Source organism: Periplaneta americana, chromosome 10 (genome assembly GCF_040183065.1).
Source record: "Periplaneta americana isolate PAMFEO1 chromosome 10, P.americana_PAMFEO1_priV1, whole genome shotgun sequence".
Classification (NCBI taxonomy): domain Eukaryota; kingdom Metazoa; phylum Arthropoda; class Insecta; order Blattodea; family Blattidae; genus Periplaneta; species Periplaneta americana.
In genome coordinates, this window is record NC_091126.1 from 2,732,918 (window position 1) to 2,751,898 (window position 18,981).

Below are 18,981 nucleotides of genomic sequence, written 5' to 3' on the forward strand. Positions count from 1 at the left end.
GGGTGTTTCCGAGGTGGTGTTACAAGCTTTCAGGGATGATGGCGAAGGGCACATGTATCAATTTGAGATCAGGAACCTTGGTCCGGAAATGACTGAGTCGAAAGTTATAAGCAAAAATAGTTGTGTGGAAATGGAATTGTAATTTGGCACCACGTGGCCTCCTTCCCTTAACTTTTGGAACAGTTGTGGAAAAATGGTATGGGCCGGATGTCTCCTACGTGGGAACTTTGCCCTATACATTCTGTGAGCTTGTCTACTGTTCCCATTGGCTCATCCGTATTCGAAAATCAGGTCTGCTTATTCCACTCTCGTGTACTCCATTTCACTAGGACTGATCGACTGGACACTGCAACTTGTACACATACACTGCTGTCTACAGACGTGCTTATCAGGACCGACCATGTCTGTTACACATTACGCTATCTGCATTGCTTTAGTGTAGTTTCCTGTCCCCATCCCTCAGACAGCACACTTAATGGAATACTGTAAGTAGATGATGTAAACAACGTCAAATGAATACAGTATGTGTAAGATGTACAGATAAATAAGGTGTACAGGGGAATAAAATTATTTCATTTCTGCAGAACTATTTTTGCTTGTAACTTTCGACTCGGTCATTTCCGGACCAGTGTTCCTTATCTCAAATTGATACATGTGCCCTTCACCATCATCCCTGACAGTTTGTAACACCACCTCGGAAACATCCTGTATGTATGTATATATATATATATATATATATATATATATATATATATATATATATATATATATATATATATATATATATATATGAGGTTAGATTTAGGTGTGTAGCTTTATATGAAAGGTTAGGTTAGCTGTATAGCATTATATAAAATGTTAAGTTAGATTAGGTGTGTAGCATTATGTGAAAGATTAAGTTAGATCAGGTGTGTAGTATTATATGGGGTTAGGTTAGATTAGATTTAGGTGTGTAGCATTATATGAAAGGTTAGGTTAGATTAGGTGTGTAGCATTTTATGAAAGGTTAGGTTAGATTAGATATGTGGTATTAGGGGAAGGGAGGGTATTGGCGCTCACTTAAGGAAAACTATTATTTATTTTCAAACCAATGGTCAATCTTAATATTTTATTCACCAAATGCAAACATAAACTAGTTTTCTTTACATCTCAAATGGTATTACTTAAGGAAGTATTATATTTAGGGAACTATTAGGAAAATGATGAAAATAAGTAATGAGCGGTATTGCCCGACACTGTAGGGCAATGGCGCTGAACATAGTACCGGTAAATAACAGTCACGCGTGTTTAGCTATAGTGATCGCATTTATAATTATGTGGTCGATCAACCCCACTGCATTCCTTATGTGTCCAGTTTGCACATACAGTACACCGAAACCACACTTCACCATCTTGACCGAATTCTCCACACACAGCGCAAATCTCTTCCACTTCCTGAAGAAGTGTGTTTGGATTAATGTCGTCTAATTCATCGTCATCACACAAATCATCTTCATCCAGTTCATCTTCTGATGTACTTTCGATTAACTTTCTTTTTGGTTTTTTAATTTTCTTTGCCCTGATCTTTGATAAAGGAGCAATAGTTGATTTTGGTTTTTCAGACTTCTTAGCCTTACATTTGTCAGCTCTGCGCTTCTCTAAGACTTCTAGTTTTTTCTTCATCGGTGATGCTGTAAGTATCTCAGAATGCTGTTTGGTATTGCCGGATCTTCTTTTACTGGTGGTTTTTGAGGGGCCTGGAATAGGTGATATTTGGGTGATTCGTACTGATTTTCTACTTTGATTTGTTCCTAATGCAGAAGGATGCGATGGAATTTCTTGAGAGGTCGTTGGCTGTATAGAAGGTATTGTGGGTAAATTCTTGTGACATATTGACTTCACACTGGTTGATACCAGTTGCTGACTTGTTCCTTCAATCTGATTTTCGTTGTCAGTCAATGGAAGAACTGATTCTTCACTTGGTGAACTCAAATTCCTTGCAGTCATAAAATCTTCATCTGAGTAAACATCTGGGTTCAAGGGCCAAATGCCACTTCTTTTGAATCCATTGGTGGCTTTTTCCACCGAAGAAACTCTACCATATGCTTGATTGAAAAGCTTTGCAATGTCGTATGGAGTGATTTTTTGAGCTGCATGTGTCTTCAAGAAAGTTTCGCATTCTTTGTTGAACGCTGATTTTAATGGTCCATAGAAGGTGAGGTCAAGGGGCTGCAATCTGTGGGATGTGTGAGGCGGTATTGAAATGACGTGGATGCCTTTCTCTTTACAAAAGGAATATGAAGGAAGTGATGTGTGACTGCTGTGGTTGTCCATTATAAGGAGAACAGGGTTATCGATGGAAGCACTGGTTTCCTTTGCAAAATGTTGCAGCCAGACTGTGAAAAGTTCAGACGTCATCCACCCATTTTAATGCACTTGTACAGTGCTCCTGCAGGTCCATCACGCTGTAGCTGAGGTGACATTCTTTGGCGCGGGAAGATAAACATCGGGGGAATGTAGTGTCCCGCAGCACTAACTGCACAACAGACCGTAATATTCTTGCCCCTCTCCCAGCTGATAATGGCGCCAACTTGTTTCGTCCCTTTACAAGCAATAATGCGTGAAGGAGTATGGACAGTTGAGATCCCTGTCTCGTCTACATTGTAGATCCTCGTGGCTGGAAAGTTGAATTTTGAAAACAGTGACTCAAGATTCCTATAGAATATTTGAATTTCATCCTTATTAAATGCCAGAATACGGTTAACGCTTGTTGCTTCAGGTTTCCTTAAGCTCAATTTTGGATGCCGTCTTAGGAAACCGTAAAACCAATCTTTTCCAGCTTCCCTTTTGTGTCTGGAAAAGTTGTTTTTAATTTCATTTTTTTCTGCATACTCAAAAACTATCTTTTTGAGTTCGGAAGCTGTAATACCAAAGTATAATCTAGAAATAGTCAAAACATACTCTTCAATTTCATTTTCTTGTTCTTCACTGAAAACACATTTTGCACCTAAAGAAGGGGCATAAGGCTTTCCTGCTTTTACTCTATCCTTTAGTGTGCTGAAAGGGATATTGAATTGCCGAGCTGATTGACGAATTGATGTTCCTGAAGAAACTGCTCTAAAAGCTGCTTCCATGGTCTCCATTGTCCATGCTGCCTTATTTGTACACCTTTCTCTTTTTTTCGGCATCTGTTAATAGTCGAATTACGAAGTTAATTAATTAATAATAGAATAAATAGAGACATCACACGTCGTTAAAATAGAAAGCATAATAATATTTAACATATTGTATGCTTTAAATAACATTTTGTTGCAGTAATGTAAGACTATAGGCCTAAATGGACTGTTTTCTGCAAGGAAATAAATAAAGTCAGTTGGAGGGTAATACCGCTCACTTGAGCGCCACAACCCTCCATAGCCATATTGAAACTCTTAACATGTAGCGACGAAATAAACTTGTTACAGATGTTTATAAATATATCAGTGTGAAGCTGACTTTATCCCCTACATAAACATACTAATTGTTCATAATGTAAAAGAATATTTGTTCACATACCTTCAGTTTGAAATGTGCGTGTTCTTATAACAAAATTCTAATACAGATATTCTCGCTCACAACAACTAAACGTGCCTTCCCACGGAAACCATTCAACTACTATGCACTTAGTATAGTATCCGCAAGATAGCATCACTTCCTGAGCTCTCCAAAATTTAAACCAAGCAGAATTACTAGCATGAGCGCGATTGCCCTCTGAGCGGTACAACCCTCCGTTCCCCTATATGGAGTTAGGTTAGAATAAGTGTGTAGCATTATATGAGACGTTAAGTTAGATTAGTTGTGTAGCATTATATGAAAGGTTAGGTTAGATTAGGTGTGTAGCATTATATGAAAGGTTAGGTTAGATTAGATATGTGGTATTATATGGAATTAGGTTAGAATAAGTGTGTAGCATTATATGAGACGTTAAGTTAGATTAGTTGTGTAGCATTATATGAAAGGTTAGGTTAGATTAGATTAAGTGTGTAGCATTATAGGAAAGGCTAGGTTAGATTAGGTATGTAGTATTATATGGGGTGTGGTTAGGTTAGATTTAGGTGTGTAGCATTATATGAAAGGTTAGATTAAATTAGGTGTGTAGCATAATATGAAAGGTTAGATTAGGTGTGTGGTATTCTCAAAGGTTAGGTTAGATTAGGTGTATTGTATGCGGAACCCAGGTGTGTTACCAAACAGTATTTTAATTAAGCTTAATAACTTCGTCTAGTTATCTGATTTTATCAGCTTGCTGGAATATTTTTTGTTTATCTCGAGACTTTTGAGACACAGAGTTTAACAGGAATGAGCTTGCTTGAAAGATTTCTCTTGGTTTGCAAATCTTTTGTACGTGTCTGATACTTTTAATTTCTTAAATTCTAATTTTCAGGGTCCAACTTTAATTGTATTCACAGTTCAAGACAGAGCAACGATATATATAAAAATTATGTTCTCACTGAGTTTTCAATCGAGAATTCGATTTGTTTCCCACTTTTAGTGACTTCCTAGCAACACATTATGATGAACTCTCATCTGATGTTTTTGGAAGCATAAAAAATCATCTTCACTGACAATAAAATAAAGAGAATATTATTCTTTCTGCAATGGAAATACTAGTTGTATGAAAAATCTCTACTTGGTGACAAATAATACCTAAAGTTTGCCTGTTGTAAGAGAAAAGTTATTAGAGTTATATTCTTACACGGTCTACACCTGTGGAGTAACAGTTAGTGTGTCTGGCCGTGAAACCAGGTGGCCCGGGCTCGATTCCTGGTTGGGGCAATTTACCTGGTTGAGATTTTTTCCGAGGTTTCTCCTCAACCCAGGATGAGCAAATGCTGGGTAACTTTCGGTGTTTGACCTCGGATTCATTCAACCGACATTATCACCTTCATCTCATTCAGATGCTAAATAACCTAAGTTGTTGATAAGGCATCGTAATTTAATTTAATTTCTTCCTGTAACCACTACAGGTTGCCGTCGACAAAGAGTACCATGATACAATAGAGTAAAAGCCTTGAGGCTTAGCGATAAATTTTGTTAGAGTGAAAAAGAAAGAATTTGAATTATATTGAAACACATGATGTTAAACGAAGTAACGTCAAGGAGATGCGAATTAGTCATGGTCCATATGTATGATGCCTGAAAATAGCTATTGAGCCTTTGAGTGCTGCAATTGTTAGATCTCTTAAAATACTTTTATGCAGGCCAAAAGATTTACAGAAGTCGACTAGGAACCGGGGTATGGTCCCACGGGCTCCTATCATTAGTCCCGTAATGACGATGGATTCCAGATGGTATTTGTCCTTATAAAAACTGATGGAAGGTTCATATATATTCCTTTTTTCCTCGTGTACTTCTTCTGGCTGGTGTTCGTGCGATTCGAATCTCACAGTAGGGTCTATGATGTAACCTTCAAGAGAGGGAGGTTTAAATGCAATTATGTCAATTCTTCGATTACTGCCCTCACTGGATATGCTGTGTACTTCTTCATATACTGAATAACCTTTGTTCCTTAAGGCAGTTGCTATTATAGATCTTACTGTATGATGCCGCGTATTTCGTAGAAGTTCACTGTGTGGACAGGCCCCCAGGACATGGGCAAGGGTTTCAACCTCCCTGTCGCAACGTCGACAGAGGTTACTGCCTGAAGACCTGCCAGGTACACTACGCACAGCTGACACGTTCGCATTCATCTTGATTGCTTCCCTCCACTCACTACAGGAAAGACCCTTGTGATTCCAGATCCACTTATTGGCCGGGTATATTGTTGGTATAAGAGCACGCCTTTGCCTTTGTTTTTTCTGGCTCCAGTTCTCAAACGCTTTTTCTCTTAATACTTGCCGTACCTTTTGCGTATCTACAGTGCCGTACTTGTCCAAAATATTTGCTGATTCGGTGATATTGAGTGCTGTGAGACTGGATGTAATTTCTTGGGATAATTTCCTTGTAGCATGTAGGAAGGAATTATTGGATTTAAGCAATATCTTACCTACTAAAAAAATCTTATTCCACCTTAGCAATCGTGCTTTCCACAATGCCCCTGTTGCAATCTCGATTGAGTGCATCACCCATACATACCAATTTTTCCTGAATTGAAATACAACATTTGGTGCCATTTGCATCAGCATACTGAGCATACTTGGTGGAAGCAATATGATTGGAGCGGTCACTCTAGAAGACAGTTATCTCTAAGTGAACAACAACAAAGATTAATGAAGAAGAAGCTGCAGTAATACTTGTATGAGAGTAGCTATATTTTCTGTTCTGGTTTTCTTGAGGAATAAACATAGAAGTAAACTTAACGTTGAAGTAAACTTATGACTTAGATTATTTACAGTTGAGTCATACTTAGCAAAGCAATATCAACCTTATGGCAAGTCTAAAAAACAGGTTTCATCTGGATGGGTCTTATATTTAAATCTTCCGTAATGCTGTTTTTGTTGATGACCATTCCGTAGAGACGTATTTAAATTTAAAAAATATTGCTTAATAAGGAGGAAATGTTTAGGGAGATGTATATTTGTATTAATATAATTATAAAACTTAGCAAAAGCAGTAAGCTAAGTGAAAGTTGTTTAATAAGGGGAATATTTTCAGGAAAATTTTCATCACTACCTTAGGTACCGTGCATAATTTGCAAGTACACTGATGTGTTTCACGATGGTGTAGTAAAGTACTATAAATCATAGTTTCACTCCACAAACTCTCCTGAATGACAATGTTTAAGAATTGAAAAGTGGGGAAGATAGCTGTCCATAAGACTTTCAGTAATTCCAATGAGCGATTTGTAGTGTACAGAAAAGGTTCTGCTGCTTGATTGGAGATGTGCTGTTGTGCATTCAGTCTGAATATGGTTGCTGCTTAATGTCGTTTCCATGTCTCTGCTATATTTTTCCAGAGTTCGTTTCCTGCTAATGTTATTGTTTAAAGAGATCATCAGTTTTGATTTTTCTGTAAGTATTGTTTCTTTGTGTTGTGTTGTCAGATGGCTCCTATTCATTTCCAGTAAGATATACATGAAATGGTATCCACTTGAAGTTTATTACCTTATCCAGATTTGTTAATTTCTTGATTATTCTTGTAATTATGATGGCATTTTTTTTTTTTTTTTAACTTTTATGATGTTATGCTTAGAAGTGCAGTTTTGGAAACTACCATTAGTACAGTTTTTTAGAAGATATTTTTTCTTAAAGCTAAAATTTTAATTCATATTGATTGGCTTCTATCTCATTATTAAAATGAGTGGTATTTTGACCTACTGGGGTGTAGTGTGGAAATTTTTCAGTCTACTCCTGGTCTTGCTTCATCCTTCTGATGTTAGTTTGAAATATGTAACCATTGTGGTTCTGAATATCTGATATTGCATTGTTCGTAATGTAATCAGGTTTTAGTATTTTTCAGAGTTTCTTGTTTTCTTTAATTTTCTCTTAGATGTATGTAATTGTGCATTGCATTCCATTCCATACATTCTAGCAGATTTGTTGGTTTGTGTTAAAGTTGCACAGGAATTGTTCTAGATGCTGTACTACTTTCTGTTTGGGAAAGATTGTGTGTTCATATGTTGAGGTATGTTGCTTTCTGATCTTTCATTTAATGCTTGTAATTATAAATGTGCGTGGCCTAATCTTTATTTCTTCAGTTATAGGTAGATTGTGTGTGTACAGCTTGATATACCAGCACTGTTTGTGATGTCATTTTTACTGCTCTGGTTATTAGTCATAATAGAATTCTGTGATCTTTCTGGTTTTTTGTTGTAATTAGTGCTTTGCTGTCAAAAGTATTGACGGTTATTTTACGTACTTCCCAATCTTGTTTCTCCATTATAATGCTGTCATGTAAACAGTAATGTCATTGAACTAAGTTTCTGTCAATTTTTTTCAGGATCAAGACATGAGCATATTAAAAAGTCAAGTGGAAAAATACGATGTAACTAAAGCTCTTGTGATATGGAGGGAAAGAAGGAAATTCAGGGGAGTCCTTTATCCAACAGAAGAGGGTTATAGAATAGCTAAGGACACAGAAAGTGAAATGAAAAAATTGGCAAGAACAATGGCTGAATCTCATATTAAAAGTAAAAAGTGTGAAGCTGTTGAGACTGACGAAAATGAATTACATTTATTATCAGTGAATAGCCAGTATGAAAGAACTTCATTTAATGCTGCCGAACATGAAGCATATCGCAAAATAGATTCGAGACTTCCTGAAAACAAGGTGTTGAAATATCGGGTGACCTGCATTCGAAATGGATCGCATAGTTTTGGCTCTCAGGATGCGGCTTATCATATTGGTGGAACTCTTCAAGATATGTTTCACTGGATTGTTGACCTCGCACTGTATGACCTTGAAGTTGTGGTTAACATAAGAGAAGGTAACTACCATTTTCACAGCGTATTCTATATTTGTGTGTCAGCCAGTGCCACACAGTCATGTTACTTACAAATGGCTTTTAAGGAACCCGGAGGTTCATTGCCGCTCTCACATAAGCCTGCCATCGGTCCCTATCCTGTGCAAGTTTAACCCAGTCTCTGTCATCGTATCCCATCTGCCTCAAATCCATTTTAATATTATCCTCCCATCTACGTCTCAGCCTCCCCAAAGGTCTTTTTCCCTCCAGCCACACAGCCATGTAGACAGTAATAAAGGCTCATTCATTCTTGATTCGCACACTGTGACACTTGTACACTAATGGTATTTAAAACTTATGAAACCTAATATGGTACTGGTACTTTACCTCAGTGAATAGTTTCAGCATGATTTGTCTCCATTTTCAAACTTCTAATGAGTTTTTGCACATTATTCCAGTTTCTTCTTGCTCGGTATCATGGAGTGTATCTGAACAGACACACATCCTGAATAATGGTAATATGTATACAGACGTCATACATTGGCACAGATATGTAGCTGATGTTCTAATACTATACAAAGGAAGTAAAAGACAAATTGAAAACCAACACAAACAAAATACACTCAAAACTACACTACACATTCCAAAATGAGAACAACAAAAGTCATAAATTTCTTCACTATCACAATAACAACTATAGATAATAAACATAAGTTCAAAATATATAGGGAACCTACAACCACATTGACACACATACATACACCTCCAATCACCAAACACAACAGAAATTTGCAGGATTCAAATCCATGATAGATAAAATAATCAACATACCAATAAACCAACAGGACTATAACGAAGAAGTATATGGATGTAACCCCAACATACTTAAAAACAAATGGCTTTTAGAGAACCCAGAGATTGTCGCCCTCACATAAGATTGCCATTGGTCCCTGCCATCATATCCCACCTCCCACAAATTCATTTTAATATTATCCTCCCATCTACATTTCGGCTAACCAAAGATCTTTTCCCTCAGGTCTTCCAACTAACACTCTATACGCATTTCTGGATTTACCCGTACATGCTACATGCATTGCCCATCTCAAACATCTGGATCTGGATCTTGAAAGGAAGTTTACTCTTCATTACTTTCTGTGCAGAAGTCTTATAATCATAATGTCCCATTCTTTTCCCATGTGATCTTAGAAGGTACCTGCTAGCATCAGGGACTGTCGAAATAAAATTCAATTCAAACGCAAACTTACTAGGCACTTGGTCAGTAATTGAGACTCGTTCAGACATGGTTTCTTGTAAATAGTTCTTTTAATCTACCACAAAATATCTCAATATCCGGTAATTTCATCACTATAGAATTTTGTTATTGTAGGTTTAATTTGTAATTTAGTAAATACAAAAATATTCTTTGTTCTTAACTTCTATGATAAAATGTCTAGCTTTCATTAATCAGGTATTCTTGTCGTACTTTAATTTTTATTGTAATTGTAATTGTAAATTTAATATTAATTGTAATCTTATTGTTCATGTTATAGTTGTAATCCCCTGGTAGAGGGGCAGAGAAGGCCTGACGGCCTTATCTCTACCAGGTTAAATAAATAAATCTAATCTAAAAAAAAAAAAAAAGAAGAAAGGAAGAATAGTTTCCTCCTTTCTGAACACCTTTTCGACCTTACCGAACATACTATCCGCTGGCATGTAGCTGTGTCCACTGGTGGGGTAGAAATATGATATCCTCTTAAATACTTCACTTTCCATAAGAAAACCCATCAAACTATTGATTAGTACAGATTTTTTTTTTTTTTTTTTTTTTTTTTTGCAAGCGTTTGAAAATAGACTAATGTATTTAGGCTTCTTTCCCATTGCATTCATCTTATCTTCTAGCTCCCTCAAGAAATTTACCATGGTACTTGCTACTTCATTGACTCCATGAGACGATTCTGTCTAGAGCTAACAATAAAAATGAATGGGTATATCATTTGGATGTTGAACTTTGTGACGTTAAATTATTGTCAAATTATAGAACCAGACTTGTTGAGCATACAATATCTCAGAAACAGATGCTGGTTCTGCTGCATGTCGAGACAAATGTTTACAGTTCTAGTATCGTGATTTCTTGATTCATTTTGTGCAACCTGTACATAGTTCGATGTTGGATGGATGGATGAGCGGATGGACTGACAGATGGATGAATGAGTGTATAAATGAAATATTCACCTGTAATACTCTAGAACTTCCAGCACACATTGGAACTAGTGTACCATCTTGCTTTCTTAATTGATATTTTATAGAAATGGTATTTGGCTTTTTGGTGTCATCCCGATCTACAACTATGTGCTGTGGATATACAATGTGCATGAATTTGAGAAGTTTATCTTGATCTGTCTTACATGTACCATGTAGCATAAAACAGAATCCTGTAAAAATACTTTATGTATTTTAATATTATGCTGTACATTAAATACTATAAACATATTCGTCATTCATAAAAAGTTAAAACAAAGGCTATAAAACTTTGTAAGAATTAACAAAAATACCACAATAAATAACTTACGAGCATTAAAATAAATTTGCTTGTCATATCGTCAAGGCAGATTTCAGAGACAAATTTTTTCCCTGATTTGGGAGCCTCATGATGACTGCTATGTCTGGTTTAAATATTGAATAACTACTATTACTTTTTCTTTTCATATGGCTACTATTATCATTTTTCACGAGAAACAATGCTAACAGTCAGTGTAAACTCGATTATCATCTGTCATATTCCACAGCTCATAGAAAGAAAGTTACTCTATACTTCGCATCCTTCTGACTATCAATATAGCCAACTATGTAATATTTTAAATTATTATTTAAATGCATCGGTATCAAGAAACGGTATTCTGAGTCCAAGTTTTCTCTGATTTATATTCTGTGAACTAAATAATGGAATGTACTAGATACAACATCAGTTTAACAAAACTCTACAAATGCATGCTTATGTTCAATTTCGCTGAATTTTCGTTAACAATTTAATTTACAGAGGTTTGATACAACTAGCACTAGAAATGGATAGCTCGCTTCTGGATTGTCATCTATCTAATTGTAGGTTGTTCCCAGCTGGCATAATCACAAACTCTGGTGATGTCAATAGCTCAGATGATGATGATTTTGTGTTTCTCTGCTGTGCTGTATCCTCTTTCAATGTGACGTAAATTCTGCTGGTTCAACATGTCTTCTCTCGGGTTGTGGTCATATCCGCTTGCTTCTCCTGGCTCAGATTGAGCTGAGTCATCTCTGTTTCTTGCAGAGCATTTGTAGCTGTTTGTCTTCCGTCTGAATTGATGGTAATGTTTCTTCTACAGTAGTCTATATCAAATTTTTTCCAATTCACAATTTATCTCATTTCAAAAATGCTCTGTGCCTTCCTGTTTAGCATCCATTAAATAGTGTCTTTTGTACTTTGTGTGGAGTGTGGCATTGTATGGAGCAAAAACATGGACATCACGATGGAGTGAAGAAAATTGACTAGAATCATTTGAAATGTGGATATGGAGAAGAATGGAGCATGTGAAATGGACAGATAGAATAAGAAATGAAGAAGTGTTTAAAAGATTTATTGAAGAAAGAATGATGCTGAAACTCGGGAAGAAAAAAAGGAATTGGTTTGGTCAATGGCTGATAAGAAACTGCCTACTGAAGGAAGCACTGAAAGAAATGGTGAACGGGAGAAAAGTTCGGAGCAGAAGAAGATATCAGATGATAGATGACATTAAGATATATGGATCGTATGCAGAGACTAAGAGGAAGGCAGAAAATAGGAAAGTTTAAAAAATGGTGAGTTTGCAGTGAAAGAAATGCTCTTGGGCAGAAAACTATGAATGAATGAAAATATCTTTTTAACTCATTTCTTGCGTTCCTCATTTCTCTAGAAAAATAAATTTCAATTCGAATTTTTGTACCTGTTAAATATTTGCATTTTGCGAAAACTTCCATTTTCTTTGCAAAAATGTGAATTTTGCTAGAATTGGTCGTGAACCTCTCCTTTTACCGATTCTGAACACGAAATCAATCCACCAATCTTCATCTTCTGTTCCTAGTCTATTATATAAAATGTCCGTAATAATATTCATGGTTTCAAAATTTCTCTTATTGGCCGAAAATGACTATTACTTTTTCTCTGTTGTTCTAGTATCGCAACTTCTTAAGGCGAGATTTGGTTCCATCAGCAAATTTGTCAATTTCTTCCTTCACTGAATAAGAATATGCTGCCACTCCTTTAATGTCGTTTGTAATCACTTCAAACTTTTCCAAGAAATCAGTGAACATAGTTCGTAGATCATTGATGTCACTGCATCCTGTCGAAATTCCTTTGTTTTGATTTTCCAATTTCACTTGTCTGTCTGTTTTCGTTTCAGGCCCAGGATTAAGTTCCGCATTTCCGATCACTAATAGCACAAATATTATTCTTAGCAACAATTTTTTGGTTTTAGCACCATCACTTTCATTTATTTCTTTGCATCTTAACACTTCTATTTTTCCACCTTTCAATCCTAACACTATACTCTCCTTTGTTGATCATATTTCACAGCACTAACTTCTCTACATGTCCATCTCCTACCAGTGTCAGGACGCAACTCCCAAACATATTTATTAAAGAGAACATAAACTGTACAGTGGAGAAATACCAGTATTGGCCACAATGAACAATTACTTGAAACTCTAATTAGAAACAACAGTAAGATAATGCAGTAAGAATAATAACTGAAGCAATAAAATCGGCTCTTAAAGTGGAAATGGGAACAATAACTAATAATCCACCAATAACAACAGAACTAGACAAGAAAGCTCTAATCTTAGCTGCAAAATTGAAAAATCCATTAAAACCGAACGGTTCCATACAATAAGCATTGAAAAATACTGTAAAATCATACACTGACTTTAAACAATATACAGAAAAAATCATGTAATGGCCCATTAGAAAAAGAATCAACATAGGCCATTAACAAACCTACAATACTAAGAAATATAAAACCACACACATCTACTGCAACTAATTTAGCAAATCAGTGATACACCAGAACTTCAGAAATCAGTAGCATTGCAGATATTTGAAGAGAGGTACCCACAAAACAAATGCCTGAAAGTAACAAGCAACATGCAGGCACAATTGTTCTCTCAATACAATGATAATAACTGTCGATGGAGAAATTATTGCAGTAGAAATAGTCCTAAACAGATACTCTCCATACAAACTAATTCCAAAGTCACAACAATACATGATAAAAGAACACAGATTGAACTCCTAAAACCAAGACTAAAAAAATTTTGCTACAATTGATTCCTCTACATTTAGGTATTTTGGGAAATGAAATGGCATTTATACTTGTCAAAAGAGGAGCGACAATACATAATAAACCCCACATAAATCTACAGCTAACAACTAAAAACACGACAAACATTGGACGAAAAAGTAGCAGGAAAAATTTATGCAAATATTCAACTCTTGACATACATTATGAACATGCCAAGAAAATCTGAAGTTTTTTAATTCCACCTCCTAATAAGCCACTACTGCCTACCTGAACACCTCCATAGATAAAACGTAGAAGATGGAATGAGCCTGGTCAACACCTCCTAACTTGCAAGCAAGTTAAACCTCATCACCATTGGACAGTAACAGCAATAACAATCATTAATTCTTGATTAATTGCACACTTTTTGTAATTACATTTTTTGCCTCAAACTCTTACTTTTCTGAGGTCTTGATTATGTTTACTTCAGTATTGTGTATTGAAAACCTTCTAGAAAAGTTTATAAAATAACCATTAAATCGTATTGGCTTTTGTGAAGTCCACAAGTAAATTCTTATTCCTAATGATTTTTTAATTTCTAGATTATGATACTTAAACATCAGTGGCATTGCCTTTGATATAAGCTACCAGTATCAATATTGTCGCATTGTGGCCTGTTCTGACAAACTATGTTAATGTATAAATGATTCAAGTTGGATCATTTACTATTTACTATTTAATAGTGCAATATAGACCTTAAGTGCCAGGTCGCTAATTTGTCACTTTCGCTAGTTTGCCAGAGGAGGGACGATATATGAATGAAGTTGGAGTGTTACAAATTTCTTCACTATTTTGGTTGCCACTGTTGTGTGTAAATTGATTCTCTGACAATTTTACATCTGACATCCATAACATGTATCATACAGCTAATATTGAATGTAATAATTTTGTTACATTTTATGAATTACCTTGTACCTCAGGTTGATTTATGGTGAAGTGGAAGAGAAGGCCTGATGACCTTAATTTCACCCTAATAAATAATTGTAATTCTAATTTGCTGACTATGCGATCTTGATGTAATGCCTGCTTCTCCATGTGAATCTATCTGTTATGTATAGAGTTGCATTTTATTATTATTTTCTTTTAATGATTTTTTTATTGAAATATTGAACAGTATAATGGTAAGACGGTGTTATTGTATGTTTTGTTAATTGCATGTTTATTTGTGTGAAAAAGTGTGGTTTTAAACAGCTAATAACAGTAAGCGTGTGATTTTACTCACGTATTGTTTCTTTTTATTGTTATTTAGCAACAATGTATTATGGGCTTGCATTGACTGAAGAATCCAAACACCATCGCAACATACATTTCTTTGGCCCAACAACTCTGCGGGCAACAATTTGCTACAACTTACTGCACATTGCACAACCAAAAGCTGGTGATATTGTTGTTGATCCCATGTGTGGGGGTGGATCTATTCCTATCGAGGTAAGGAAGTGATAATCTTTTCTCTGTTTTTATATATGAATACTAGGGTGGACCTTACATATATGGACAAAAAAATATCAGGACCCCCCACCCCAAATTTGTTTATTTTAGTGACAAATTAATTCCCTTAAAATAATGCATTAAAGGGACAACAGCAAGACATGCCACTTATTGCTCTGAACTATCTTTTTTTATTCGTTTTTATCACAGTGGGTGCTGTTCATAGACATTTCGCAGCACGCGCTACGAGCGTACTAAGCTAGCCCCGGCTATCCACTGATTACTAGTACAGAATTCAAATCATATCCTATCGCTAACACTGGTTTATGAATACGAAAAACGCTGATCATCCACTGAAAGCCCGCGCTAAAAATGTCTATGAATACGGCCCTGTATGTTTTAATGACTTTTTTAAGGTCACAAATGTGCATTAAATTTTATGTAATATTTTTTCACACATCAATGATTAGTTTAAGTACACTTTTTTAATATACTTTTATTCTGACATTTTATGAAAGAAACGAAAATAAAATAGTCTTTTATCCTGCATAATTACAGTATTTAATCCTTAACCCTTAAATAGGCGCGCTAGTTTTTGTGACACTGGTAGTCGCGTGGGGGTCCCACAGTACCTCATATTAAAATTGCATTTTATTGAGGTATGTTAATGATATTTTGCAGTTTGTATATAATTATAACTTTGCTTATATATTCAACAATTAGTTTGTTTCAATTTTGATGAAAATAAACAACAACAATGTGTTATCAGTCACCATGGTTTGTTGATGCACATTTTAATCGTTGTTAGTTTTAATATTGCAGGCTCTCACTTAATAGAATATTACAACTACATAAACATATACAGGTATTGTTTAATGCAATTTTCTATAAGGTACAATATGTATCAGCACTACTACATAGAGAAAAGTTTAGAGAAATGTCCTACGGCTTGGTTTATAAACAGTACTTTTGGTCAATTTTAATAAAATTTTAGAACATTCCAGACAAATATAGACATTACTTTTAAAGCAATACAAACTTTACTATGGTCGTAAGTCATTATTACGAACAAAAATATGTACCAGGTTCATCCAGAAAGTAAATTCTAATTGCCGATAAAGGAAACAAAAAACATCAGTAAGGAAGAAATATTTATTGCACTATTTATAGCGATTCACTGGCTACTTCTGAACATAGTCACCACCATTATTGAGACATTTATCGTATTGGTTCTCAGGTGAACCACTATGCTGCCAATGCATGGATTGTCGTTTTGTTTCTGGTGTGGCATATGACACCACGTTTCATCCCCAGCGACTCGTCACTTTTCTCTGCGTGCCGCTGGTGAAATGTCAATGCTGTGGCCAGACGTTTCGTTTTGTGTTCATCTGTTAGCTGCTTTGGCCCCATCTTGCACACACTTTCCGAAAATCAAGCCACCGGGGACGATTTCATGCAGCATCGTCACCTTTCTCTGCGTGCTGCTGGAGAAATGTCAATGCTGTGGCCAGACGTTTCGTTTTGTGTTCATCTGTTAGCTGGTTTGGCCCCATCTTGCACACACTTTCCGAAAATCAAGCCACCGGGGACGATTTCATGCAGCATCGTCACCTTTCTCTGCGTGCTGCTGGAGAAATGTCAATGCTGTGGCCAGACGTTTCGTTTTGTGTTCATCTGTTAGCTGGTTTGGCCCCATCTTGCACACACTTTCCGAAAATCAAGCCACCGGGGACGATTTCATGCAGCATCGTCACCTTTCTCTGCGTGCCGCTGGAGAAATGTCAATGCTGTGGCCAGACGTTTCGTTTTGTGTTCATCTGTTAGCTGCTTTGGCCCCATCTTGCACACACTTTCCGAAAATCAAGCCACCGGGGACGATTTCATGCAGCATCGTCACCTTTCTCTGCGTGCTGCTGGAGAAATGTCAATGCTGTGGCCAGACGTTTCGTTTTGTGTTCATCTGTTAGCTGCTTTGGCCCCATCTTGCACACACTTTCCGAAAATCAAGCCACCGGGGACGATTTCATGCAGCATCGTCACCTTTCTCTGCGTGCCGCTGGAGAAATGTCAATGCTGTGGCCAGACGTTTCGTTTTGTGTTCATCTGTTAGCTGCTTTGGCCCCATCTTGCACACACTTTCCGAAAATCAAGCCACCGGGGACGATTTCATGCAGCATCGTCACCTTTCTCTGCGTGCCGCTGGAGAAATGTCAATGCTGTGGCCAGACGTTTCGTTTTGTGTTCATCTGTTAGCTGCTTTGGCCCCATCTTGCACACACTTTCCGAAAATCAAGCCACCGGGGACGATTTCATGCAGCATCGTCACCTTTCTCTGCTTGCCGCTGGAGAAATGTCAATGCTGTGGCCAGACGTTTCGTTTTATGTTCATCTGTTAGCTGGTTTGGCCCCATCTTGCACACACTTTCCGAAAATCAAGCCACCGGGGACGATTTCATGCAGCATCGTCACCTTTCTCTGCTTGCTGCTGGAGAAATGTCAATGCTGTGGCCAGACGTTTCGTTTTGTGTTCATCTGTTAGCTGCTTTGGCTCCATCTTGCACACACTTTCCGAAAATCAAGCCACCGGGGACGATTTCATGCAGCATCGTCACCTTTCTCTGCGTACCGCTGGAGAAATGTCAATGCTGTGGCCAGACATTTCGTTTTGTGTTCATCTGTAAGCTGCTTTGGCCCCATCTCGCACACACTTTCCGAAAATCAAGCCACCGGGGACGATTTCATGCAGCATCGTCACCTTTCTCTACGTGCCGCTGGAGAAATGTCAATGCTGTGGCCAGACGTTTCGTTTTGTGTTCATGTGTTAGCTGCTTTGGCCCCATCTTGCACACACTTTCCGAAAATCAAGCCACCGGGGACGATTTCATGCAGCATTGAGTGAGACATCTGGGGGAATTGACCAGAGAGTTCCGAAATTGTGAAGAGTCTGTTCTGCCAAACTGCTTGCTGCACACTTTCCATCAGTTCTGGCGTCACCAGGGATGGTCAGCCACTATGTTCGTGCACATTGGTTTGGCCTTCAGTGAATTGCCTGCATAATCGTCTGATCATACTGTCGCTTATAATGTCTGGTCCATGCACGTTGCACAATTGGCAGTGGATCTCTGCTGGAGATTGCTCTGAGCATGCAGAAATCGGATAACTGCAAGAATCTCACAGTTGGTGGGAGACAATATCAGTGCACCATTTTCTCCTGCGCTGTGCAATAACTACTGCCCACACAAGACTGCATTATTTCCTCTCTACTGCTATGCATGTGCATTCCCATCCAACTAGTTATGCCATCTCTTGACGCTTTTGGAACCTACTTTCTGGATGAACCTCGTAATTTGTTTTGGTCATTCAAACTCAGAGTTGGCGCATTTGCATATTTCTGTAATCATGTTCTGATTCACTCGGGTGATCCACTTCGTCATGATCGGATTTTCCATTTTCATCATCACTTGTCTCTACTTAGTCCATAAGCTAATATGTGCTGTTTCTTCTTCAATACTACGCATTTTATTGTTAGCCACTTTACTGCCTTTACCAACAATAATAAACGAATGAACTGTGAAACTCTAGTTGAAAACAAGGAGTGTGTGGTATATAATACTGTTACATTAGTAGTCGCATGGGGGCCTGAGAAACCCCCAATGTCTTTGAGCCAATCTACAATGCAAACTAACAGCCTAATAATAGAGGCAAACACTTTATAATTCCGGAAATTATATTTTATGAAGGTACTGAAGCGCCGTGCAGTGTAGCCAACACAAATAATTATATATAAACATTCATAACCTTGGGGCCTACCAGACCCTCATGCTATTACGTACGGGTTAAATTTCT

General features: G+C 37.1%; 1 protein-coding gene across 11 annotated transcripts in view; it reads left to right on the plus strand.

Annotated features, from left to right (window-relative positions):
- Positions 1-18,981, plus strand: part of LOC138707385 (sushi, von Willebrand factor type A, EGF and pentraxin domain-containing protein 1-like) — a 376,277-nt gene that overhangs the window by 10,486 nt on the left and 346,810 nt on the right. For all 11 annotated transcript variants that reach the window (XR_011334222.1, XM_069836741.1, XM_069836728.1 and 8 more), the window contains 2 exons: positions 7,897-8,383; positions 14,957-15,135. Coding sequence is in view for 10 of the 11 variants with exons in the window: in XM_069836741.1 (XP_069692842.1) it covers positions 7,897-8,383; positions 14,957-15,135 (666 nt within the window). In the remaining variant the exon portion in view is untranslated. The remainder of the gene's footprint in view (positions 1-7,896; positions 8,384-14,956; positions 15,136-18,981) is intronic.